The sequence below is a fragment of the Alligator mississippiensis genome, chromosome 11, assembly GCF_030867095.1.
Source record: "Alligator mississippiensis isolate rAllMis1 chromosome 11, rAllMis1, whole genome shotgun sequence".
Classification (NCBI taxonomy): Eukaryota; Metazoa; Chordata; order Crocodylia; family Alligatoridae; genus Alligator; species Alligator mississippiensis.
In genome coordinates, this window is record NC_081834.1 from 22,039,837 (window position 1) to 22,066,258 (window position 26,422).

General features: G+C 42.1%; 1 protein-coding gene across 4 annotated transcripts in view; it reads left to right on the forward strand.

Moving 5' to 3' along the window:
• Window positions 1-26,422, forward strand: part of DMXL2 (Dmx like 2) — a 106,121-nt gene that overhangs the window by 52,457 nt on the left and 27,242 nt on the right. For 2 of the 4 annotated variants that reach the window (XM_006261069.3, XM_019477611.2), the window contains exons 15-27: window positions 997-1,114; window positions 2,923-3,042; window positions 3,687-3,914; window positions 4,575-6,257; window positions 7,686-7,796; window positions 9,137-9,306; window positions 12,917-13,014; window positions 14,012-14,177; window positions 15,713-15,977; window positions 18,545-19,629; window positions 20,799-20,990; window positions 22,691-22,767; window positions 23,532-23,662. In XM_006261069.3, coding sequence (XP_006261131.1) covers window positions 997-1,114; window positions 2,923-3,042; window positions 3,687-3,914; window positions 4,575-6,257; window positions 7,686-7,796; window positions 9,137-9,306; window positions 12,917-13,014; window positions 14,012-14,177; window positions 15,713-15,977; window positions 18,545-19,629; window positions 20,799-20,990; window positions 22,691-22,767; window positions 23,532-23,662 — 4,444 coding nt within the window. The remainder of the gene's footprint in view (window positions 1-996; window positions 1,115-2,922; window positions 3,043-3,686; window positions 3,915-4,574; window positions 6,258-7,685; window positions 7,797-9,136; window positions 9,307-12,916; window positions 13,015-14,011; window positions 14,178-15,712; window positions 15,978-18,544; window positions 19,630-20,798; window positions 20,991-22,690; window positions 22,768-23,531; window positions 23,663-26,422) is intronic. The other 2 variants (XM_019477610.2, XM_019477612.2) reach the window with 1 other exon arrangement.

Sequence of the window (26,422 nt, forward strand, 5' to 3'; positions counted from 1 at the left end):
GGGGACTTGTATAGCGTTAAAAATATTTGCAGAAATTTAAATGTGGGAATATTTTAATATGTATGATATTGAAGAATATTACATATCAGAGTATTTGGAGAAACTGAAGGAATTGTAAGAGGCTGAGGAATAATGAGTCTTTGACTCACGCTCATGTTACATATTACAATGATTAAAGAACCTTCCAGTCTTCTATGAACAGTTATGTCTCTCTGTATTTGTAATGGTGCTCATGAAAATCATGCATCCCTTGCTGCTTATGCTTTTTCATGAGTCGCTTGGCATTGGCTGATTTCATCCTGGCTGAATTTAAGAAAATCTCCATAGCAGAAAATGCTACCGCACGTTCCTCCTGGAAGAACGGGGTGAGATAGGCAGGCATGTGAATATTTTGCCATCTTTCTCTGAGCCATGCGTTGCTTGTCTATGTAGAAGGATTTCATTGCCAATGACCACCACCACGCTGGGTGGGTGGGTCTTATTGCAGAAGAATCTGTTGCTATGTAGAGAATGCATCTGTTAAGGGTTTCTGAAAGTTGGGCATTTCAGCCTGTTTTTAGCAGGCCTCCCTAGCAGACATTCAGCAGATTTATGGAAAAGGGCTAGACATTCAACTTTTCATAAGGCAAGGCAAGCTGAGCTCATTTGGCACCTTTTAAATATTTGTGGCAGCCTGAAGGCGTATTCTGCTATTCCTAATTTGCCTGTTAATAGTTGCTATAAATATGCTTTGTTAGAGAACAGGGGTAGCATAGTAGAGAGCTCACCAAGGCCATTTGAAGATACCAACTTTAGAAACTTCTAGAATAGGCTAGCTTAAAGACAGAAAGGTAGCAGTCCATTTTTCTATGTCTATTAAATACAAAAAAAAAATTAAAAATGAACGGGGACAGTGAGCAATCCTTTCTTCCTATCCTAATAGAAATAATCAGACATGTATTTAATGTTGCTGTGCATGATGCTTCTAATATTGTAACTATTGTTCATTGTTTCCAGTGTGGCTCAAACACACAGTTACTTCATGTCTTTCAAGAAGATTTCATTTTGGGATACAAGCCACATAAGGAAGATGGGGAAGGAAAGGAAACAGAGATATTTTTCCAACCATCTCAAGGTATCACATAAAATTAGTAAATAATAAGATGCCTAAAATATTTATAAGGAATCTTGAGACCTGTCAAGCATCATTTGAATAGTATTATTTTTAACAAAGAAACGTTATAGTGCAAAGATTGCATATAGCTTACACAGATCTTATGAGCGATTACTTATGTCATTTTAATATTAAATAAATATTTTATAATTTGAACAACATAGAACATTTTCCAATTTGCATACTAAAATAGCTGTTCAATGTTTATTTTCACAGGGAAAACTGAACAGGTGCTGATGTAATATATTCATTTATATGTATGGAGTCATTGGTACTTTATAATTTAAGCACAGAAAGTAGACAGTAGAAAGCTAAGAGTTAGCAATAATGAGTTCTAGTCCATTGGATGAATGATCTTGATTTTTCAGATAGTCCAGTGGGATATAACTAAAGAGCTGGTTCATGGGGCTGTATAAAGCTTCAGTAGCCAATTTGATTCGGAGGAGATTAGGCTCTGAATTGAATTGGGAGACCTATTAAAAGGTCTGAATTGAATCGGAAGCTTCTGAATCAATTTGGAAGCCTCCAAATTGATTCAGAGATTCGGGCGGTCCCCGCTTGCCACCACAGGGAGTTGGACCTGAGCTCTGTGACGGCATATAGGGGATTGGGGGGGTGGGGGGGGGGCTAGAGGTGGGAGGAGGGGACGATGAGGAGCCCCCTGCTCGGCCCCACCCCCTGCCCACTCCCCCAGCTCCCTCCCATGGCTGCCCCACCTAGTCCCAGCATCCCGGCACTTAAAAAAAACGCCCTGCACTCACGGGCTGCAGCAGCAGCAATCATGGCCTCTGGGGGCTCACACACTGTCCCAGAGCTGGGGTGGCTCCAGCAGTCACCCAGAGGCCAGCAGTGCTCAGCCTAGGCGGCCCAAGCTCCAAGACAGCGCGCAGAGCGCCGCAGCGTCCTGCAGCTCCATACTGCACCCACGCGATGCAACAGCTGCTGTATGGGTGCCAGGCGGGGGGGTCAATCCCCACTCCCCCACACTGCATGGTGGGGGGTCTCTGCCACAAGCCCCCAGAGACCCTGATCACTGCTGCTGCAGCCAGTGAGCCCGGGGAGCCTTTTTTCCCCACTTTTTTCCTTTTTCGTTTTTTTGGGGTTTTTTTAGTGCTAGGATGTTGGGGCCAGGTGGTGTAGCCATGGCGGGGGCCCAGCTTGCTGCTGACACGCCCCCACCGCCACCGCCTGTTCAATTCAGAGAAGATTCAGCCTGATTCAGCAGCCAAATCTCCAAATCTGAATCTGCTGAATCAAATCAGGACAGCGATTCGAATCACCAAATTGAATCACTGTCCCTCCAAATCTGCCGAATCTGAAGCCGAATCAAATACTTGCTGCTTTGCACAGGCCTATTGGCTCGTACATTTAAGGGGTCAAAAGGGAAAGAGAACTATAAAGCCCAGAAAATGATTAACATGATATCCTGAAGACTGATAAGTCTAAAAATTAATTTGCCAGTTGTGTTTTGGGCTTCATGAGGGTCAAACTCTCCCATTGGAAGATTTATAAAATGATTGGTAAAGAGACTCCTAGTGGACACTTTCAAGATACCAACACCTGACTGTAGGAAGTCATTTTTAGGGTGCATATTTATTCAGATTTATATTTTTGTAAATGGTAAGCAAACAAATATATTTTTGGACAACTAAAAACAACCCCAAACCTTGTTTAGATGTCATCAGCTTTTACAAAGAGCATGATTATTATGAAATATAGTTATGTTTAACCATTCAACTTCATAATAATGTATTTGGTTTAAATAATAGGGTATCGTCCACCACCATTCTCAGAAAAGTTTTATCTAGTAGTAATTGAAAAAGACAGCAGTGGCTGCTCAGTTCTTCATATGTGGCATCTCCATCTTAAATCTGTGCAAGCTTGTATAGGTAAGTGATAGTATTTTCTCAGAAAGAGCAATAAATATTTGTTTTATTTCTTTAAATTAAATGCCTTCTCTAGTCAAGAAGATCACACCAAATTCCAAAGTTTTGCCAAGCAATCCAACTTCAAGTTTTTCCAAAATGTTCATGTTAAAGGCCAGAGGATAGTTTCTGTTACCCACTATATGAAAAGGTTGTTTTATATGTATATATAACTTTTTTATTTATAAATCATTGCGGACCATGCTGAAATGTAACTCAGTTTCAGTTGTACCATGCTGTTCAGATGAAGAAATTCTTGGCTAAAACATGAGAAACTTTAAAGTATCTAATAAGGTCAGTGAAAAATATTTGATGCAACTGATTGGCAGGAGCTCAGGAAAGTTTTAATTCACTTTGTGCCAATAATAATGTTTTGTTAAAGGAAAAAGTACAGTCTTTAAGCACAGGACATTTTATCTTAATGAGAATGCTCGAAAAGGTGAAAACAAACTATTTTCCAGGTGGAACAGGAGCAGCCTGGCTGCTTATCAGATACCTTTTATATGACTAATGTACTGCTAGGATAATGATCTTTGGGTATCGTATGTCTTACTTTAGTGTGCATATGAACAGTTACTCATCAAACTGATTATAATGTTTTTTTCAAGCAAAAACCACTGAAGTTACTTCATCAGAGAATCAACTTACTGTACCTGAACAAAAGACTGGGGACTCTTCTCCAGATACCTCACCTGGCACAAGTCCTATGACGCGATCCTCTTCGGTTGCTAACCTGCAGACTGCCAGTAAACTCATTCTGAGCTCTAAACTTGTCTACAGCCAACCACTAGATCTTCCATTTGGTGTAGAAGTAATAAGAGCAACCCCTTCAGCAGGTAAATTAACATTGCAGACTACAGAGAACAAAGTTTTGAGCAATTAAGTGGTTTCTACATAATACTGTATAGTACAACCTCAGGTTATGTCTAAGCTGGCCATAGTGATAAGTAGAAGCCTGCCATCAGTGTACCAAACATTTTGTAAATTTACATTTACCTTTTCCCAGCATGGGTAGTGTTTTTGAATTTGAGGAATTTCAGCTATTGTGTTGGTTTCCTAAATCCAGAAAATATTAAAGAAAACAGTTGACCATAAAAAAAGATTATGCTGACTTGTGTGACCCCTTTAATAAGACTATTTTATAAAGTTATCCATTATATGTAAGTTCTCTCTTTGTACAATCACTCCCCTCTCCCACACAGTTTCATATATTCTGTAAGGCATTCAGAAATAGCAATAATGCATCTTCTTGTGTGCATTTGTGAGAACACAAGCAGTGTTGTCTACATAGCATAATGTCCAATCCCAGAATGGGTTTGGCATACTTTTATCCTATATTTTAACCCATATTAAAAAAAAAAATACCTCCAAGAACTTGCAATTCTTTCTCTCCTCATATCTTCATTTAAGTTACAAGAGTAATGGCTTTATTTCTTTAATGTCTGCATGGTGTTTCATTTTATTAATCATGAATTGTGTTGATCTTACTACTTCAGGCCACCTGAGCTCTTCATCAATATATCCGGTCTGCCTTGCACCATATTTGGTAGTAACTTCGTGTTCAGACAACAAAGTGCGGTTCTGGAGATGCAATGTAGAGATCGATCTAAATAGTAAAGATGAAATGAGGGAGACGTATCATTGGAGAAAATGGCCTTTAATGAATGACGAAGGAGAAGACAACAGCAGTACAGTGTGCATAATAGGAAGGCCAGTTGCTGTTAGCTGTTCTTATACAGGACGCCTTGCTGTGGCATACAAACAGCCTATACAGCATAATGGTTTTGTTTCCAAAGAATTTTCTATGCATGTTTGTATACTTGAATGCGAGTCTACAGGAGGATCTGAATGGGTTTTGGAACAGACAATTCATCTGGATGATTTAGTTAAGGTTGGGAATGTACTTGATTCAAGAGTCAGTGTAGATAGTAATTTATTTGTATACAGTAAATCAGATGCCTTTTTGAACAAGGACAAATATCTTATGCCCAATATCAAGCATTTGGTACATTTGGACTGGGTATCAAAAGAAGATGGTTCCCATATACTTACAGTTGGGGTGGGTGCCAACATATTCATGTATGGGAGACTTTCAGGAATTGTAACAGAACAAATGAGCAGTAAAGAGGGAGTAGCCATTATTACTTTACCACTAGGTGGTAGCATAAAACTAGGTATAAAGTCCAAGTGGGTACTGCTGAGATCGATTGACTTGGTGTCCTCTGTAGATGGCACTCCTTCACTGCCAGTTTCCCTCTCTTGGGTAAGAGATGGTATACTGGTAGTGGGAATGGACTGTGAAATGCATGTATATGCACAGTGGAAACATGCTGTCAAATTTGGTGATGGTGAAGGTGATGCTTTTACCACTGAAGACTCAGCAATTCAAGATCCATTTAAAACGAGCTCAATAGTAAATAAGTCCCGTGTAATTGATGGGGCAGGTATTGTTGATGACGTTTTTGGCACTCCAACTGTAATTCAGGATGGTGGGCTTTTTGAAGCTGCGCATGTCCTTTCCCCTACTCTCCCACAGTATCACCCAACCCAGCTTTTAGAACTGATGGATTTGGGTAAAGTTCGACGAGCCAAAGCCATACTATCCCATTTAGTTAAATGTATTGCAGGAGAAGTTGCAGTAGTTAAAGATGCAGAAACTGGGGAAGGTGGTGGACCTAAACGTCATCTCTCCCGAACCATTAGTGTAAGTGGCAGTACTGCAAAAGACACAATTACAGCTGGAAAAGATGGTACCCGAGACTACACAGAGATAGATTCTATTCCCCCATTGCCGTTGTATGCACTGCTTGCTGCAGATCAAGATACCACGTACAAAATTTCTGAAGAAACGTCTAAAGTAACTCCAGGCTCTGAAGATCTCACTAAAAGAAAACCAGGGGATCAATACTCAGATCTGTTCCAGATGCAGTCTGTCACAACCGATGACTTTATTGATTTTGAGCCTGAAAAGAGAGAGAGTAAATCCAAAATAATTAATCTCTCTCAATATGGGCCAACTTACTTTGGCCGAGAACATGCTAGCGTCCTCTCAAGTCATCTAATGCACTCAAGCTTGCCAGGCCTCACCCGTCTGGAGCAGATGTTCCTTGTAGCTTTGGCAGACACCGTGGCTACAACAAGTACTGAGCTTGATGAGAACAGAGATAAGACTTACTCAGGTTAGTGATGACTGTTTTCTAATTACTGTTCATGTATTTCAGCTGACAAATACAAAATTGGTTATCATGACCATTCATAGTATTAGGCAAACTTAGGTACCCATAAAAATGTGTTGGGTTAATAAACCGAGAACCTAACACCACATATTCAGAGCAAATATAGCAGAAGCAGTGGTGGGCAAGCTTTTCCCACATGTTCTTCCTCAGCGGGTGCGTCTACACAAGATATTACTGTGCATTTATTACTAAACTAGAGTTACTGCACCAGTAAACGCCTTTTAAGTGACACTACTGTGCAGTAGCGTCTCGGCATGGTTTTTGCCATGCAGCGCTGCTGTGCAGTCAGCATCTCATGTAGACATGCCCAGTGTAACTGAATCTTGGTCTGGTAGTAAGCAGAAGGATCAATTCAGTTCCCCTGCCTATTTTATTTTTGTCCTTTATGAAAACACTAGTGACATGTTATAGAGCACAGTCATTAGGAACTGAACTAAAATTAATAATTCTCCTAAAATGCAAAAATAAAGGTATCTACAAGCTCTTTACAAGGTATAAATCATTTAATATTCTAATTTCAGCAAATTTGTTCATCTGTGAAGATTTTGCTGTATCCCTCAGATAAGTTCCAAAGTGAAGACAGCAGGTCCTTCTGAATGGAAGGCCCTGTGCTCTGAAATATACTTCTGTTTACAATCAAGAGTCCAACTATGGAAATTTTTAGAAAATTCTCCAAGATGTTTTTGTTTAAATAGGTTTAATTTTTCCCTCTCTATTGAGAATGTGTGTCAGTAGTAGGATTGTATCATTTATTTAGTTTGTGCCATTTGTAAGCAATTTTTGATTTTGTAAAATGGTCAGATACAGTAATGATAGTTGCAATAGAAGTAAGTAAAATTAATTGATACAGCTGTTGATTTGTGTACAGGGACACAGATGAAAGTAACCTCTCATTTAAAACTTTTGTTTATTTTTTTATAAAAAGTAGCATAACTTTTTATGCTGCGCTTAAAATGGCAGATATTAAGATAACATTTTAATGATGCTGTAGCAAGTAGCTACACTTGTGGAACTTGTGTCTAGATAACTTCCTGGTTCAAGATTGTGAAGACAAGCCACGTGTTATAGAGTGATTGTAATGCCTTGTTACCTAATGGTAATTGGATTTAAATATTTTAGTCTGTCAAAAAAAGAAATAAACACACTATTGAATAGGAAGATTGTAGAATTTTCAGAATTTTCTACATACTTTGCATTTGGGAGGAAAATACTATTGAATAATTTTCACTTTAAAACATAGAACTTACTCTTTCACCCTAAGCACCTCACAAACTATGGCAATTAGGTGTTTTCATTGAAAAGTATTTATCCAAAAATTTACAGGCACTTGTGTTCACCTGTGTTTAGAAGTCAATTTTTTGTATTTTGCAGGAAGAGACACATTAGATGAATGTGGCTTGCGTTATTTGTTGGCTATGCGTTTACATACGTGCCTTCTTACATCACTCCCACCTTTATATCGTGTTCAGCTGCTTCATCAAGGTAATCCCTGGAGCATTGCTTTATGTTCATGTGACCCAACTGAAAATATTTCAGCACTAACTTGATGATTCTAGTATTCATAGCTATAAATTTTGAATCAGATGTTCATTTAAACCTTGGTTCTTTAAAGACTACATATGCTTACCTGTTGTCACTCTGACATCACAACTTTATTAATATGGTGGCACACTACCCGGGCTGGCATTTAGATTGTCTGTTAGCTTAAAGTACTTTCCCAACTGCATAATTTTCAATCCCCTACATGGGGTAAAAAATTGTATTTTTAATAAATATCTCTGCTTTACTAAGGGATAATTTTCTAATTTTCATCCCAGTCACTTGCTTCTTGTTGAAGCAACAGCAGAGTGGATAGATAGTGTTCTGACATGAGACATAAAAAAGGAAGCAGAACCAAAGCAGCAGACAAGCATGTTTGTGGCCCCTGATTGGAGTCTGCTTAATATAGCAGTATACTATCACTCTTCCTCTGGGTAACCTTATAGCTCCAGCACATACAGAAATGGGACAGTGGAAAAGAATGGTGAGAGCAGTGTAGCTTCTGTGCTGAGCATCACCATTCTCACGTTACAGCTATAGTTAGGGCTGAAGCTGAAGGAAATGCTGTTGCTGTACAGGTTTCACTATCAGTCGTATCAAGAAGCTGCTGAAGTAGGTCAGGCATCCTTTTCTTCCCTATAGCCTCTAGCCTTATTGTGGCACAATATACTTCCTTCACCAGCCTCTCTGCCTTTTATTACTGGTACATTTAAGCACACTTAATAAAAGTCCCCAAAGGTTTGGTAGAAGAATGAAGAGAAATCAGACAGGTATAGCCAGTGACAGAGGGAGCTGCAACTGCAGAAGAGTAAGCAGAGGGAAGAGTTTTAGCACCCCCCAGCCACCCAGAATGAGATGCCACTCCCTCAGTCCTGGAAGCATCAATACAGTTTCCCCCTTGTTATTCCACATATAATTTGTGTGCATTGCAGGACTTCCCATTTAGAAGCGGATGCAGTAAATCAGTACTTTCACCTTGGTCAGCAGCATCTCCTCCTGCTGTGGGGAATAGTCCCTTGTGCTACACTCCAGGCCTGGGAGTCCACCACCATTTTGTTAATATGCCACCTTATTGAGAGAACTCCATGTAGTCATATTTTTCTCCCAAATCAGTGCCACATTTTTCTAAAATTCAGCAAATTCACAATTATAATCAAAATGGTGAAAAGGAAATGAATACCGTGGTTTATTTGTCATCCTTCATGTTATTCATTTGTAGTATTGATTCCATTGCTTAGGAATGTTTAATCCTTTGAAACTAATTGTTCTGTATCATTATTCAGGCTTATCCACTTGTCATTTTGCCTGGGCTTTTCATTCAGAGGCTGAGGAGGAGTTGATCAACATAATTCCTGCTATTCAGAGAGGAGACCCACAGTGGTCTGAACTAAGAGCTATGGGTATAGGATGGTGGGTCAGGAATATTAATACACTCAGAAGATGCATTGAGAAGGTAACTGGAACCATACCTAAAACAGTATACTATATTATGTATAGCCTGAGAAATATGTACAGTAAATTATATAACGTATACTCTTCATAACAAAAAAACCCCTATGAATTACAGAGCTAAAATTCCACAGTAGCCTAGAAGACTGAATTTCAGGTGTTTGCTTTTGGCACTGAAGCCCCTGGATACCTTTCTGTATAGATCTGGATCCTGTTTTTTAATTTGTGGTTTAGCTGATACCTTGGGAGTCTGTCCAAGTTTGAAGATTACCTAGCTTGTTTTTTCAGTTATTTTTGTTGCCAGGGAGTCTTATCAATGCCAAAATGCTAGCAGTGATTGATGGATGTCCTATCTAGCAATAACTACCTCATTCTCTTATCCAGCAGCAGAATATTGCAGGCCAGAATTGGAAGCAGCTGGGAACAAATAATTTCTGGACTACTCAGTGTTAACTCTTTACAACTTAATATATGAAACAGTTAGCTAACCATAAGCTTTAAATAATATCTTCCGCATTATACTCTTTTCATTTGTTAACTCTCCATTATATCTCCAACTTTTAAAAAGTTACAGGATAGTGATGTTTCTGTCAGGCTGTCCAAGTGTATAAGTAAATCTTTGCATACCTCGGCTAGGGGCGAAGTTACATGTAACCCAGTTTAAGTGATCGGAAACTGGTTTAAACCTGTAACAGAACATACGTTCAGGTTCAAGCATATAAACCACTTTCAAACTCGCCAAAACCAATTTAAGATAAACCTGGTTGGATGCAGTATTAGAATGAACTGATTTAGGTCAAACCAGTTTATGTCCTAGATACCTTCCTGGTTCAAGTTAACTCTTAGTCCGCCAGTATCCCAGGATGCTTTGCAGTCCTGGGCTATGCTATCTGCTCCACTGGAGCAAGGACTGCCTTGGCCCTCTGCTCCTTAGCCTGCTTCCTGCCTGTGTTCATCAGCCCATAGGGAAGGGGGGGCAGGGGAACAGGCCCCTAGACCCCCTAGCCAGGGTCTACATAGCATGTGGATGGGGGGAAAGCCCCTGTAGTGGGGGCTTTTCAACCCTTGCAGCCCTCCCTTTGTCCCCCTTCCAGCTGCTGATTGCTTCAGCAGCTGCCAGAGGAGCGAAGGAGAAGGAGGGTGCCTGGCTGGGTGCTTACTAGGGGTGTGCAAAACAGGCTGTATTTGATTTGGATTCAGCCCCAATTGGGGACAGTGATTCGATTCGTTGATTCGGATCATTGTCCCAATTCTATTCAGCCAAATCCGAATCTGAAGATTTTATGCTGATTCAGAGAATCAGCGATTTGGCCATTGACACAGCTTTAGATGTTTTTTCTACATACCTCCAGGTACCAGGAGTGGCTCGTGAATGCTGCGGTGGTGGGGCGGATAGGGCATCCCACAGGAGCGCAGGGGCACCGCATGCTTGGTGACTAACCCAGAAGTGGTCCAGAAGTACTTCCGGTCAACTTCCGGGTCTGTGGCCCCCCTGCATCCTCCCAGCTTGGCAGTTGTCTGCGTGGGGATCCTGGGTACTGCCCCCCCAGGCCCAGGAGGCACCAGTTCTGGCCCACTTCTGGGTCTTGTGCTGAGTGCACTGGGGAACCCTCTGTGCTCCTGTGAGACACTCCATCTGCCCCAGCATCTCAGCATTCATGAGTCACTTGGTACCTTGAGATACGTAGAAAAAACATTTAAAGCTATGTTTGTGTCCAAATTGTCGAATCTTTAGGAATCTCTCCAAATCAATTTGGAGGGTTACGATTCGATTCTGAGAGATTAAAGGGTCTCCTGATCTGATTCGGATTTGGAGATTTGGCCATCGAATCATGCCGAATCTCCGCCGAATTGAAACAGCAACCAAAGCTTCTCACAGCCCTAGTGACTACCCATGCAGCCCAACATTGGGACACTGGAGAGCCCCTGCCTTGGGGGGGGCTTCCCTTCAACTCAGCCCAGGGCAGCCCCAGGGAGCTGAGGGGAATTCTTCCCCTTCCAAACCCCAGAACTGCGTGCCTCAGCCCCTGGGAGTGTCAGGCAGCCTCAGAGAGCAGAGGGAAATTCTGCTTCTCTACAGCCGGGTTAGCCTCGGCTGCTATGAATCTGAGGCAAAACTAATTGCAGGGGAGTGGAAGAATTTCCCTCTGCTCTCTGAGGCTGCCCCAGGATATCTCGGAGACGTGCAGCAGCTCTGGGGTTTGGGAGGGGAAGAATTCCTCTCAGCTCCCTGGGGCTGCCCTGGGCTAGGGGACCCTGGGCTTGGGTGAGGAGAAGCCCTGCAAGGCGGGGGCTCCCTGGTGCCCCCATACTGGGCAGGCACCTGGCTGGGAGGACTTCTTCTCCCTCCATCCTGTGGCAGCTGCTGAAGCAATCAGCAGCTGGGAAGGGGGAGTGAGGGAATGCCCCTCAGCTCCCCAGGGCTACCTTGGCTGGGGATCCAGGCTGGGGGAGACCCCCCAAAGTGGGGCAGCACCCACAAAGGAGGCTCCTTCTTAACCCCTTGTGGGGGCAGCAGGGGGTTGTGGGTGTGTACTGGGGAACCAGTCAGAGGCACTTGGCTGGGCTGGCAATGGCCAACAGGCTGGGAGATGTGCTCTAGCACCCCCTGCCTACCGGCCTGGGTCAGTGCAGGCCTCCCCCTGCTTTTCCCAATTGAAAATGGAATGTCAGTTCAGTTAGTTATAGGTTTATCCTGTGCAGCTTAAAGGAAGCTGCCTAGATTGAATCAATTCCGCCTCTGGCTTTTTGATTGTTTGTACTTAGCCCTAAAGTCATTACAGGCAGTCCTCAGACTTACAATACAATTGGTTCCTGAAAACTGCGTCTTAAGTCAAAACGTTGCAACTCAGACCCCATTTTTTTTAAAGAAACAATGTTATAAATGGGGGACCTGAACCAAGGCTTCTCAGGAGTCTTGGCTGCAGATTGGACAGCCAACTTGTTCGTTGGCGTGGCGTCACATCAGATCAAGCATTGTAAAGTTGAAACTGACATCATAAAGTTGAAACAGGGTGTCAATTTATAAATGTTGTAAGTGTAAAACATTGTAACTCAGAACGTTGTAAGTCGAGGACTGCCTGTACGTGAAATGTTGTGCCAGTTTGAAATTAGTGCTAGTTTGTAACTTAAGTTGCCAGTTCCCTGCAGGGCATTTAGGAAGACACACAGACATTAACATTTAATTAAGCTAAAATAGATGTTCGTGATAGACAAAGCAACAACGAGTACATTTTCTAAATGGCAATGCTGGATTAAGTGCAAGATAACACTTACCTTGTATATACTGCTGGTGAAAATTCCCTTACCAGCTTTTCAGAGATGAAGCTTTTTTATTTGCTCAATTATAATATTCTCCTTTGTGTTTGCTAAGTCTGTGTAATAGTATTGTTTTTTCCAAAAATCTTAACAGGTGATTTGTAGCATGGGGAGGTCACACAAATTATATAAATCATGACTTCTGCAAAGCATTCAGAAAACAAGTTACATAGCTTTATAGAAACAATGCAAAAATGATCCACACTATCCTTTCTAGCAGGGAGTATATGTATTTATAGCTGAAGGCAACTTTTTGCTCACAACAGTATGCTTTACTTGTTGTCCATCTACTGTAGGTTGCAAAAGCTTCATTCCAGAGGAATAATGATGCCTTGGATGCTGCACTTTTTTACCTGGCCATGAAAAAAAAAGCAGTGGTATGGGGTCTGTTTAGGTGAGTTTCATTAACATTTGTAATAATACAAATGAAAGTAAAAATATAAAACAACTCTTTTGGATTAAATGTTAATCTAAAGCAATCTTGAATCAAAAAAAGAGTCCAGAGGAAAACCATGCACACGATCAGAAGGCAGGAAAACAGGCCTTATGATGAGAGGCTGAGAGCTATGGGACTCTTCAGCTTGGAAAAGTGCAGGCTCAGGGGGGACCTGGTTCATAGATTCATAGACGATTCATAGGTGTTAGGGTCGGAAGGGACCTCAATAGATCATCGAGTCCGACCCCCTGCATAGGCAGGAAAGAGTGCTGGGTCTAGATGACCCTAGCCAGATGCATATCCAACCTCCTCTTGAAGACCCCCGGGGTAGGGGAGAGCACCACCTCCCTTGGGAGCCCGTTCCAGACCTTGGCCACTCGAACTGTGAAGAAGTTCTTCCTAATGTCCAGTCTAAATCTGCTCTCTGCTAGCATGTGGCCATTACTTCTTGTAACCCCTGGGGGCGCCTTGGTGAATAAAACCTCACCAATTCCCTTCTGTGCCCTGTGATGAACTTATAGGCAGCCACAAGGTCGCCTCTCAACCTTTTCTTGCGGAGCCTATAAGTATATAAGGGGTGTTCATCAGGATCTAGGGGAACATCTGTTCACTAGAGCGCCACAAGGGATGACAAGGTCAAACGGTCACAAACTCCTCCAAGACCATTTCAGGCTGGACATAAGAAAGAACTTCTTTACTTTCCAAGCCCCCAAGGCTTGGAACAGACTGCCACCAGAGGTGGTGCAAGTACCTACTCTGGACTCGTTTAAGAGACATTTGGATGTTTATATTGCTGGGATTCTGTGAACCCAACTGACTTCCTGCCCCTGGTGCAGGGGGGCTGGACTCGATGATCTTCCAAGATCCCTACAGCCCTAATGTCTATGTCATCTATTAAAAGATTTTACTTCTAGTAATTTAATTGAAATCATGTGTGTTGGCTTTCTTTACACAGGTCTCAGCATGATGAAAAGATGACCGCATTTTTCAGCCACAATTTCAGTGAAGATAGATGGCGCAAAGCAGCTTTGAAAAATGCTTTTGCATTGTTGGGAAAACAACGCTTTGAACAGTCTGCTGCATTTTTCTTATTAGCAGGTTCACTGAAAGATGCCATTGAGGTACTTGTTTAAAAATATGAAGTACTATGGAATTTCAGAATTAATGTTAGATTTATGCTCTCAAAATATACTTATAAACAGGGATCCTGGTTTTCTCATTTAAAAATTGCAAATTCTCTGATAGAAGTGTTAAAATCTCTGATTAAAACCCCCAAATTCTCCATTTTTCCATGATTAAAATGAAATGCTACTAAATATATATAATGCAAAAAAAACCCCAGGTTTTCTTTGAAATGCCACATATATATAGTGCTGTTTCAAAGGAGAAAATCTGTGTATTGTTTTTTTTAATAATACAATTCTGCAAATGTTTCAGTGCAAAAAAAGCCTAGTGCTAACTAGAGGTGAACTGATACATCAGTCTATATCGTGTCGGCACCAGTACAAGGAAAACTGACATTATCAGCAATTGTCGTTTTTTGGCTGATGTGGTCAATAATGCCACTGATAAATGCCATGTGCATGCACATAGCCACAGCAATCATGAAGCCAGCCCAGCAGCTTGGAAAGCAGCATCCAGCTAGTAAGTCTGTTGGGGTGAAGGGGCAGAGGGGAGGGAACAGATGTGGGGGTGGAAGATCAAGGCTTCCATGGTGAGGGAGGGAGGGAGTGGAGTTGGGGGCAGGGGCAGACACTTCCCAGCCAGGGCAGGGTGTGGGACAGAGCTGCAGGTGGCTCATTCAGGGGGCACGGGGAGGGAGGGGAGGGCGGCTTCTGCAGCTGTGCGCACCCCCAGGTCAGGTATAGCTGGCATGTGGCCCCCAGATCTGCACATGGGGCAAGGGCAGGCTGCTGCTGTAGGCTGGGACTGGGGGCTGTGCCAGGCTCTTCCTAGCAGGGGGTGGGGGCTGGGCTGGGGCTGCGCTTGGGTTGGGTGGCAGCAGCTCTGGGACTGGGGCTACGGGAGCGCAGCCATGGCCCAGCTCCTTCCCACTGCCAGAAAGAAGCCGACACAGCCCCTGGCCCCAGCCTGCAATGGCAGCCCACCCTTGCCCCGTGCACAGATCTGGGGGGCACACACCCCTTATGCCTGCCCTAGGGGTGTGTGCACTGGTGGGAGCCGCTGCCCCCTTGGATGAGCCACTTACAGTTCCATCCTGCAACCCACCCTAGCTGGGCAGCACCTACCCCAGCCCCACTCCCTCCCTCCCTTGATCTGCCCCAAGCCCCTTCCCTCCCCTCTACCCCTTCACCCCAACAGACTTACCAGCCAGACTGCTTTCCAAGCTGGTGGGCTGCATATCATCAATCAGATCAGTATCGGCCAATATTGCTCACTAATAATTGGCCATCAGAATCGGCCCCAAAAATCTTTATATGTGCACTCCTAATGCTAACACTTAAAGCTTGTATGTATTCCTTTTAAAAGCCTTTATATATATTAGTCCATAGATACATGACTACACCAGACAGAATTTCTTTTATTTATACATTTCTTTTATAAAATATTTCTTTTATTTCATATATTCACTTGTATTTTAGGAGAGTTATGCTTCCCAAATTCAGCATCTTGCATTTCATACTTTGTATTGCAGGTGTGCCTTGAAAAAATGGAAGACATTCAGCTGGCAATGGTTATTGCTCGTTTATATGAATCAGAATTTGAGACCTCTTTCACTTACACATCCATTCTTTATGAAAAGATTTTGGGGTGTCAGAAAGATGGAACTGGATTCAGCTGTCCTAAATTGCATCCTGATCCCTTTCTGCGAAGTATCGCATATTGGATAATGAAAAATTACACTAGAGCACTGGATACTCTATTGGAACACACACCTAAGGAAGATGATGAAAATCCAGGTAGAAAAAATATCAATCTTTTTCTTTTTTTCAAAATATATTAGCATTACAGCATTAAGTATGTAAATGCAAATTTTATATATGATTGGCATTTTGACATTAAAAGCATACACCTAAATGTAAAATAATGAAATGTCAGCAAAATATTGTTACAGTAGCTGCTATTGTAGGTGTAATTCAGTTGCATAATAAATCTCAATTAGAAACCTCTATAAAGGATTTCAGCAAATGAAAGCTAGTATTTTTTATTATCCATTTAGTTCTGATCTGATTTTATCCATGGGTAAAATGGCTACAGCATACTGTTGCCATGGATTTGGTATTAAAAAACAGTTACCCCCTTTTTACAAGTACTTCTTGTTAAAACTCAGGGGAGAGCTGTCCCTTGGTTCTTTCTTTGTGGGCGATTACTTTTTTCACAGAAGTGGCCAACTACACTTCTCTCAGAGTGCACTCCCACAGTTCACTTGCCCTTTTGACTGCCAAATTGCAATCCTACTGTAGTATCTAATACATTACCTCCATCAGGTAGGGCTGGGTTATAGCCTCTACCACAGAGGCTTCTCAAATGCAGCAGAAAGAATAGAAAGAAAAGGGTTAAAAATAATAAAAGACTAAACAGAAGTTGCCTTATCTCATCTTAACTTTTCCCTAATCAGCATAAGAAGGTCCACTTGAGCTGGATACTCCCCTTCACATATTGTATTAAGTAACATTTGGAGTCAGGGTTGCCTCTTAAAATGTGCTCCCTGTCCATGGGACTGGTTAGCCTCCAGTAACTTAGGGTATGTCTGCACAGTACACTTGTTCTGTGTATGGATACCCAACCTCTATGGCTAGGGACAGGCATTCAAAAAGCCTGAGCCTGAATTGATTCAGTCTTTGCAGGTTAGTCTAACCTGGCTAGGCTGAACTAGTTTGAAACTGGACAGACGTTCTCTCTGGACTGACGAATTGCAGACACGTGCCTGCAGTGGCTCAGGCTAGAAGCCAGGGGGTGGTGGAGCAGCCCTCCCTCCCCTTCTGCCGGGAGCTGAGCTGAAGGGGGCGTGGTCAGGCCCTGGCAGGACCCTCTCAGACTCTCTCATTAGGCGTGTCTGCCTCCATAGTCGCCGGCTTTGCCCCATTGGCTGCTCAGGGGGCAGGAGTGTTGCTAACCCCATGCTAGCACTCTGACACAAGGGAAGGTGTGCAATGCATGTATCTGTTGATGATATGGAGCTTTTCAGTCGCCCTCCCTGCTTCATCATACTTTCTGCAGAAAACTGACAGGCGAGCAAGCCACCGGAGGTGGGGGTGTGGAGAAGGGGGGCTGATAACAATCTTTATCACCTGATTAGCAAAACAGTAGCCTCTCTCCACATTACTTCAAACTTCTTAAAAAGGCTTACTGGCTGCTCTGTTGATTAGCTCCAAAAGCCCTAAGCCGTCAATGTTCTGTCTGCCCCAGTGAAATTGGAGAGAGACCCACACACAGACACCTCTCAACATTAGCTAGCATACTATGTGCTGGCTACAGTCCTTGCCGTGGCAGAGGAGGAAGGGATCTATGCTTAAGCAGCAAATACTGAGAGGGGGGCACGGGGAAGCCAGTAGACCCTGCTGTGCCTGCAGATCTGTGCCAAGTTCCAGCCAGGGAGCAGAGAGCCCCGCCCAGCCCAGCCCAGCCCAGAGAGCATGCCGGGATGCTGGGGGACTCTGATTTAAATTAAATCAGCAAGGGTTCTGGGACAGACATGGCATAAACAAATTTGAGCCAAATCAGTTAAGTATGATACTACATTCAACCAGGTTTATCTCAAACCAGTTTCAGCCATTTTCAGACTAGTTTCTATGCATTGAACATCTATTGCGTTACAGGTTTAAACCAGTTTTTGATCACTTAAACCAGTTTATGTGTAATGTCTGTCCCTAGCCTATGTGAATGAGATGGCTCAGGTACCAGAGACAATTTAGCAGGATTAGCATGGCATCTGATTGACCCTGCTTCTCAGAAGAACCAGTTAGCCTATGCAGAATGCTGCAGAATGCATCTATACTTTTTCTAGTACCAAAGATGGGTTATTCAGAGCTAGCTCAGATATCTCTGAACAGCACTGCATTGTCACCTTTACACGAGCTTCAGAACATTAAATATATTACTTCTTGATGCATCTTTAAGGAGGGTGTTTCATCACCCAGATCTCAACAGTTATCCACACAGGATAACTCTCACCTGGCCTCTGCTAACTCCAGTGGTATGACAGAGCCAGCCTTCCCTGCCATGGGGGTAGTCTCCAATTCACTGGCCAAGACCAGCTTTCTTCTTGATTTAACTTATCGGAATTTCATAAAGTAGAAGCAACAGAGGCTGGTATCTCAAAGCATCTTTCTAATCAGTCATTTTGAATTATCACTTTTCTTCTGGCAAATGAGTGATTACGTATTGTTTTTGCAATTACATGCTGAACTGTTTCTAGACTTCCAGATTTCTGTGTAAGATGGTCAAAAAGTGTTGCAAAAAAGTTTTAAAAAACCGCAACTAAAGATATGTTTCAGCAGATACTGTATTTTTCTAATTCCTCCAGTTATTGTCAAGTCATGCAATCCTGTGGTGTTCAGTTTCTACAACTATCTTCGGACCCATCCTCTGCTCATCCGAAGATATTTTAGCTCACCCGAAGGAACTCTAGCTACATTAGGTCTAAAAACTGAGGAAAGTTTTGTTGATAAGATTAATCTTATAGAGAGAAAATTATTCTTCACTACTGCAAATGCACATTTTAAAGTTGGATGTCCTGTTTTAGCTCTTGAAGTTCTTTCCAAAATTCCAAAAGTAAGAATAAAGCTCATTATTTCTACAACAGAAGATAAATCCAGTCCAAGTCCTACCAGAAAAAATGGGGTGGCAGAGGCCATGAGTGATGTTGCTAAAACTAGTGATATAGCCTGGTCAGCATCATCTGCTTTGGAGAGTAGTACTGACCCTTCAGCACAATTTGACTGGAGTCAACCAGCATTAAAACTGGATGATGAGCCTCTTACTTTTGATTGGGGAGGAGACAAGGATGATTCAGAGGAAGAAGAATGTGATGATGGTTTACTAATGAAAGGTTCAAAATTGAAATCTGAAAATGGAAAAGATGAGAAAAGTTCAGATACTAATATACTACAGACACCTCAAGAGGAGGACTCTGATACAGGCAACACTGAGGTTGATGTCATTGCTGAACAGCTGAAGTTCAGAGCCTGTTTGAAGATCCTAATGACTGAACTTAGGACTTTGGCTACTGGCTATGAAGTAGATGGAGGGAAGCTCAGATTTCAACTGTACAATTGGCTTGAAAAAGAAATTGCTGCTATGCATGAAATATGTAACCATGACGCAGGTGGCAAAGACTACTGTAAAACATATACCAGAGTTGATAGCGACCTACTTGATCATGAAGATGTTGTAGATAAACCAGATATCGGTTCATATGAGCGGCACCAGATAGAAAGACGGAGGTTGCAGGCAAAAAGGGAGCATGCTGAAAGACGGAAGTGGTGGCTGCAAAAGAATCAAGCACTTCTCAGAGTTTTTCTAAGTTACTGTAGCCTTCATGGGGCACAAGGTGGTGGCCTTGCTTCTGTAAGAATGGAGCTAAAATTTTTGCTGCAAGAGTCCCAACAGGTAAGACAATCTGTTAAATGGATTTCCTTGCATTTTGTTAGTCTTTTGCTATGAATTAGAAATATTAGTAATCTCGCAGTTACATTACTTCAGGCTGTGGGTTTTGTCAGCTTGCTCTCACCTGATAAAATCGGGCCTAGATAGCATGTAGATTGCATAATATGTAGGTGCCACAGTCAGTCAGAGTGATTGGTGAATCAACATGGCACTTGTCCCTCATAGGCTGTACAGTTCTAACTCTTCACAAGGACTTGGGGCAGCCTGGTAGTCTTGAGATGCTAGTTTTGCCTAAAGCTTCAGTCTGGAACCTTGAATTGAAGCATGGAATTTAAGTTAGGTTCTAGTGTTCCAGCCAAACCCCCGTTTTAGTAATTCTGTTCTGTTTCCCTGTATTAATCAAACTAAACTTGGGCAAGATCCAATTTCCTAACTTTTGGAAATGGTGCCAGGAGACCTTACATGAGTGGGCTCTGATTTTAAGTGTTATTGTGAAGGCATCCATTCAAATAATATAGTACCCCATTATATCGTCACGGGGCATTGTCTATACTATTCTAGATAAAATATCCCACAAATAAAGCTTGGAACTATAAGACCTGGATTCTGTTTGCTGCTCTGGAAGACCCTATATGATGCTGGCAGGTCTTTTAACTTTTTTTGTCTCAAGTTTGCCATTATTAAAGCAAAAATAACACTTGGCAAATAAGTGCTGCAGAGGTCAGTATATTGGTTATAAGATATCCTGAGATCATCAAATGGCAGCTGTTATATATGTGCACATTTTAGTTACTACTCAGTGGCCTGAGCTTAATTATAAAAATAATATCTCAGCTCATTTTAGTGCTACTGTTTTTATTACTGGTGTTATTTTGTATGAAATAATTCCCACAGTCACGGTTTAGGACCAATGTTCTTATCTATCTGCTATGAGTCAAATACATTGCAGACAATTTGAGTGTATAATAAAATGATATATATGGAGCCAAATCCTGCATCCTGGATGGCAATCGGAGCCTTGGCCTCTGATTAAAATGACCATACAATCCTGTCTACATTATATAGAAAAGACATAGAGGAAAATTAACAGTTAAATTAAGGTTTAAAATGAGTGCTCTGTTCCCACTCTCAGCTAAGTGATCATCTTCCATACTGCATTTTCTTTTAAACAGGAAACAACAGTAAAGCAGCTCCAGTCGCCACTTCCATTACCAACAACGCTACCACTCCTTTCAGCAAGCATTGCTTCAACCAAAACTGTGATAGCAAATCCCGTGCTGTACTTAAATAATCACATCCATGACATTCTTTACACTATTGTGCAGATGAAATCTCCACCACATCCTAATGTTGAAGATGTGAAGGTAATGGCAAAAGAAATGATCTCTAAATACAAAATGTGATCTCATAGCTATTATTTATATATAAGGAGATGGGATGCAAAATAACATGGTGTATTGATTTATGCTTCTGGTAATGTTCCGCCTGTAGCCTCGGTAAATGGCTGCTATTTTTACCTTATCTGTCACTAGCCAACTGTTGCCACTTAGCTATTTCCCTCCCAATCCCATTCATCCATGAATGTCAAAGAATCTCAGCCCTTGAGGCAGTCAGCATGATTGACTAGAAATGTATGTGTAAGTCCTGAGCCAGATCCTCCACTGATGCAAATTGCTGTAAGTCTGTTGACTTTTAGAAAGTTATGTTGGCTTACACTGTCTGAAAACTTGGCCACGTGTTTTGGAATGAATAATTGCTGAAGCCAAAAGCAGGATATTCAGAGAACATGAAGATAGATCAGAAAATCTAAGGAGTTTATTAGTCCATGAAATGGTTTACTGCTAACTTAATAGAAAATCCTCAAATTATTACCCTACAGATTTTAATTTAGTATCCATAGTTAAAGAAGAAAAATCTGTAAAATGAAACTTATTCTCAAACTGCTGAAAGTCAAATTAAAAATATTCTTTCTGGCACTTCCAATGAGTGCCTTGTATTTAACTTTCCTCTCCATCCTATTCTTCTTTCTCTATATATTAGCATCTATTTCCATTTCTTCCTTTTAGCATTACACCTCAGCAAGGCACTCTTTTCTCCTTACAACTGTGATATACATATTTGGATATTTGGATTTGCATTTTATGTCAAAACTGTATTTGAACGATAACATTTTTTTCTAATACAAACCAACAACTCAAATAATACAGTACTTATTCTAAGTACTGAAAAAGAGAGAGAATGGGACAGGAGATAAAAATTGTTAAGTTTCAGGCAGCATGAAGCTGCCATTTCCTTGTCTTTTTAAACTTCATATTTTTCCTTAGTGTTTTGACTGAATATAATGAAAAGCTGAAGTATTGTCCTTGTTGCTGGCAGACCATTAGAAAATTATAAGCACAATAATGATTTATAGAGGGAAGATTATGGTTGTGAAAGAGATGTATATGTATGGATGGTTATTACGAAATACCCACGTGATGATTATGCAGATCTTTACGTTCTTGGCTAACCACCATTATTTGCCAGTGAGTGTATATTGAATTGCTCCACAGATACTGAGAAATAATGAATATTCTGTAGCTGAAATGCCAAGAACAAAATGAGAATATGCAGTCAATTTAATAATATGAACATTTCTAGTTATTCACTCCATTGGTGGTGACAGGGTGTTTTTTTGGGGTGGGGAGGGGAGTTAGTATAATTTATGTTATACTGATATCTTATATAATTGGAATATCTCTTTTAAGCACCTTCACCTTAGAGGAAGAATTTTGATTGTAGTATTACATCTAATAGAAATCCATGTGTAGCTCAACTGTAATATAGCTAAAACAACTGAGATAGGATTTTCAAAATGCGATATTTTAAAAATAAAATAAATACCTTGTTTAATGATTGCTTTTCACATGCAGTGCAAAACTACTTAAGGTACTGCATTTCTGCCTAATATGCCGACTTCCACATGAGTCAGTCCTCCTTAATATTTTCATTCTGATTTTGAGAGAAAAATGTCATTCTGTACAGTCCTTTGAATAAAACCTAATGGTCACTGGTTTTCTTTTAGGTGTATACACTTCATTCATTAGCAGCTTCACTTTCTGCCTCTATTTATCAAGCGCTGTGTGACAGTCATAGTTACAGGTAAAAACAGAACTTCTCTAACACTTCCATGTTAGAAATATATTGTGTTTGGGGGGGTTATATTTAAAACTAAGCTTTCAAAGTGTAAATTCTTTGGGCATATATTTAAAGAAAATAGATTAAGCATGTGTAGACTCTTACATATTGTTACTTCCATATGTAATCGAAGGTGTAGGACTTTAGTTTCTTTTTAGAACATTAATTGTATTACCTATACATAGGCACATAGAGTTGTGAATAAAGCTACTGTTACTGACAGCTTATGAAGGTGTACAGACAATTTATGAATTTTTGCTTCTGAGTTCACCTTTTAAAGGTGGCTGGACACTAAGAAACAAGGAGTCAACCCTGATATTGGTTTTATGGCATATTATAACCTCCCTGTTTTCTGAATTCTTCCCACACGTGAAAGTTGAAAACAACCCTCTCCTCCCTTCTGATAGACCTTGATCTAGCTTCTTTTTTCTGCAAAATGTTTGTCTGCTATCTATGGACATTTTTCCCCCCTTCATTTTCCAGTTGTTTTTTACTATGCTGAGCTAGCTTTTACTTCTCAGACCTGAAGAAAAATCTCTTAAATTTGAAAGCTTGTCTAACTCTAATCCCAATTATGCGTTTGTTCCAATAAAAAATATTACCCTAAGAAATCCTTTTCTTAAAATGAAAGATAAAAATGAAAAAGAAACTTACCATAATAAGTAGGTACTTTATTACAAGAATATTTGAAAATCCTTTTTAATGAGAAAAAATGGATTTATATTTAGCAGTCAAACAGAGACCAATCAGTTTACAGGAATGGTTTATCAAGGGCTGCTTTTGAGTGATCGACGCAGGCTGAGGACAGAAAGCATTGAAGAGCATGCAACTCCGAATTCATCTCCTGCTCAGTGGCCTGGTGAGAAAAGCTAAAGGTTATTTTACGCAACATCATTTCACTCCATTTTTCAAATGTCATCATTACTACTACGTACCTTATTTACCCAATTCCAAGATTACTTTAAATTTAATACCCCTTAATAATTACATTCTATACATAGAAAAATTTATATTTCTTTTTTTATAATTTTCCGTTGGATAGAATCTAATTATTGGAGGGCCATCTCAAATTCATTCCCTGCCCCCCTCCCCATCTTACCCCCACTGCAGCAGGGAAAGCAGTGGCAGAGGAGAAAGCAGCAGCAAGGAGGCAGGCAATTTTGGGGGAGTCAAGTCACCTGACCCCTTCCTCTTGCCCCCTGCACCTTGCTACCTGGTGCCCATCCACACCCCCTGCCCCCATGGTGATTGCACCCCCCCACCCCCGACTGCCTGCTACCCTGTCAACTCTCTCCCCCTCTTCCCTGTGCCTATGCCCTCGGCACCTGCCTCCCCACTTGCCCCCTCTTGCTTGCCTCCTCCCCACCTATGACATACTTATCTCCCCCTCCCAATGCTTTTTACCCTCAGTTGTGGCTTCACCCCTGCTCCAGCCTGAAGCATCGAGCACATGGTAGCTCCAGCCTCAACCCAGCAAGGCACCAGTCGTTGCAGCAGCAGCTTCAACTCAGCCCAACCTGAATCAAAGCCAAAGCTACTGCCACCACCATTGCATCTACCTGTCTGAGCAGGGGCTGGAGCCACCACATGTTCCATGCCCCTAGCCAAAGCAGGGCCAGAGCCACAGCTGAGGGTAAACAGGGGCAGAGAAGACAGTAGGGTGAGGTAGGCAGGAGGTGCAGAGGCAGTGGGGTGCAGACAGGGGGGGCAGGGGCTGGGGCTCCCACTGTGAGCCTGGGTCTGGCCTGGACCCAGAGCCAGAGCCACAGCTGCCACTTGCCCCACCACCTTGTACTCAAATCCAAGACAAGCTCCCCCCCATATTGAATGTGGAGAATAAACCTCATCCTGGATCCAAGTAAATATGGTAATCTGTTTCTCATTTCACATTTATTATTCTCCTATGACTTAACTTGCAGTGACATGGTGCATTCTATTAGTACACTAGGCCTATTGTTCCAGCCAAAGAATCTCAATAGCATACGGTAGTCAGCCAAAGAATTAGATATTGGGAGAAATGCTTTCCTTATAACAGACATTATTTGGCATTTAGGCCCTAAACACTTAAGTACATTTTTGTTCACATTTTGAAACAAAAAGGTGTTTCATGCACCTTAGATGTCAACTTTGAGGGGCTGCTCAAGATCCTCAACATAAATGTTGTAACCCTAGGGGTTATTGCCTGAAAATTACTTTTCCCTCAGATGTCATGTATTTCTACCATGGCCTCCTCCAGCTCCATGTGTATATTTTATAAAAGTTGCATAGGCATTTCCATTCAGCCAATTTTAATTTATGTACTAACATTAATATAGCATTTTCATACAACACTAGAACTAGTCATCCAATTCATGAGTTAAGAGGGCAAAGTAGGGGTGCACCAATAAAGATTTTCTTGGCCAATACCAACACTGATTATTAACCAGCCATATTGGCCGATACTGATCCCATAACCAATTTGGTTGCATATGACACCAGAGACTGCTGGAGCTCACCAAAAAAAAAAAAAAAGGTTTATTTAGGTCAGTACTTTAAAATGTACTGACCTAAATAAACCCTTTTTTCTTTTCATTTGTTTTTGGCGCCTTCCAGCTATCAGTGCCCCAGCACTTAAAAATGGCGGTGTGGGTGCTTAAACTAAAACTTGTTGAATGAGCTTTAGTCCAAGTGCTGCTGCCACCATTTTTAAGCTTGGGGACACTTAAGTGGGCAGAGCCGAGCGGGCTGAGGGTGGATGCAGGCTTCCCTCTGTGGGCTCAGGGCTCTCTGCTCTACTGCCTTTGCCCTGGGAGCCCCATGCCAGCTGCGCTTCTCCTGCCTGCCTGGCAGCGAGAGGCACAATTCGCCATGCCCATAGCTGCCAAGTGGGCAGGGGATGTGCAGCTGGTGCGGGGCTCCCAAGGGAAAGGCAGCAGAGCAGAGAGCCCTGACTCCACAGTAAGCAGCCCACATCTGCCCCATGCACAAATCTAGGGGGCACATGCCCCCCTCCATGATCTACCAGGGGGTGCATGCAGTGGCAGGGAGCTGCGCCTCACGGCCGGACAAGCTTGTGGCTCCATCCCACTCCCTGCCCTGGCCCTGGATCCCATGCACAGCCCTGGCTGGCCAGCGCCCCAGCTCCTGCCCCACTGACTCTTTCACTGTGGGGGCCTTAAAGTGCCCCCCCAACCTTTTCCCTCCCCCACACCCTTTCCTCTCCATAGACTTACGTGCAGGGAGCTGCTCTCCACACTGCTTGGCTGTTTTCTTGGCCATGTGAATGCATGTGGCCATGGACATGCACACAGCGCCCTCTGCGTCTTGCTCCTGGCAGCCCCAGGCAGGATCCTTGCAGGCTAGAATGCTGCCCACCTGCATGGGGAAACCCACCATGTCCTGAGGGAACCCAAGCATCTGGGGGCCCTAGCCAGATGGCATAATTAATTATATTTATTGGGGAACATTATTGGTTACAGTGGCCAAAAAAAGTCCATAGCTGATGTTGTAAATTGCCCTTTTATCAGTGGTGATCTGATATGCAACCGATATATCAGTGCACCTCTAAAACAAAAAGGGGAACTTTCTGGACAAGTCTGAACTGCCTTTACAGGATGAAAGACACGGGGCCAAAAGTAGC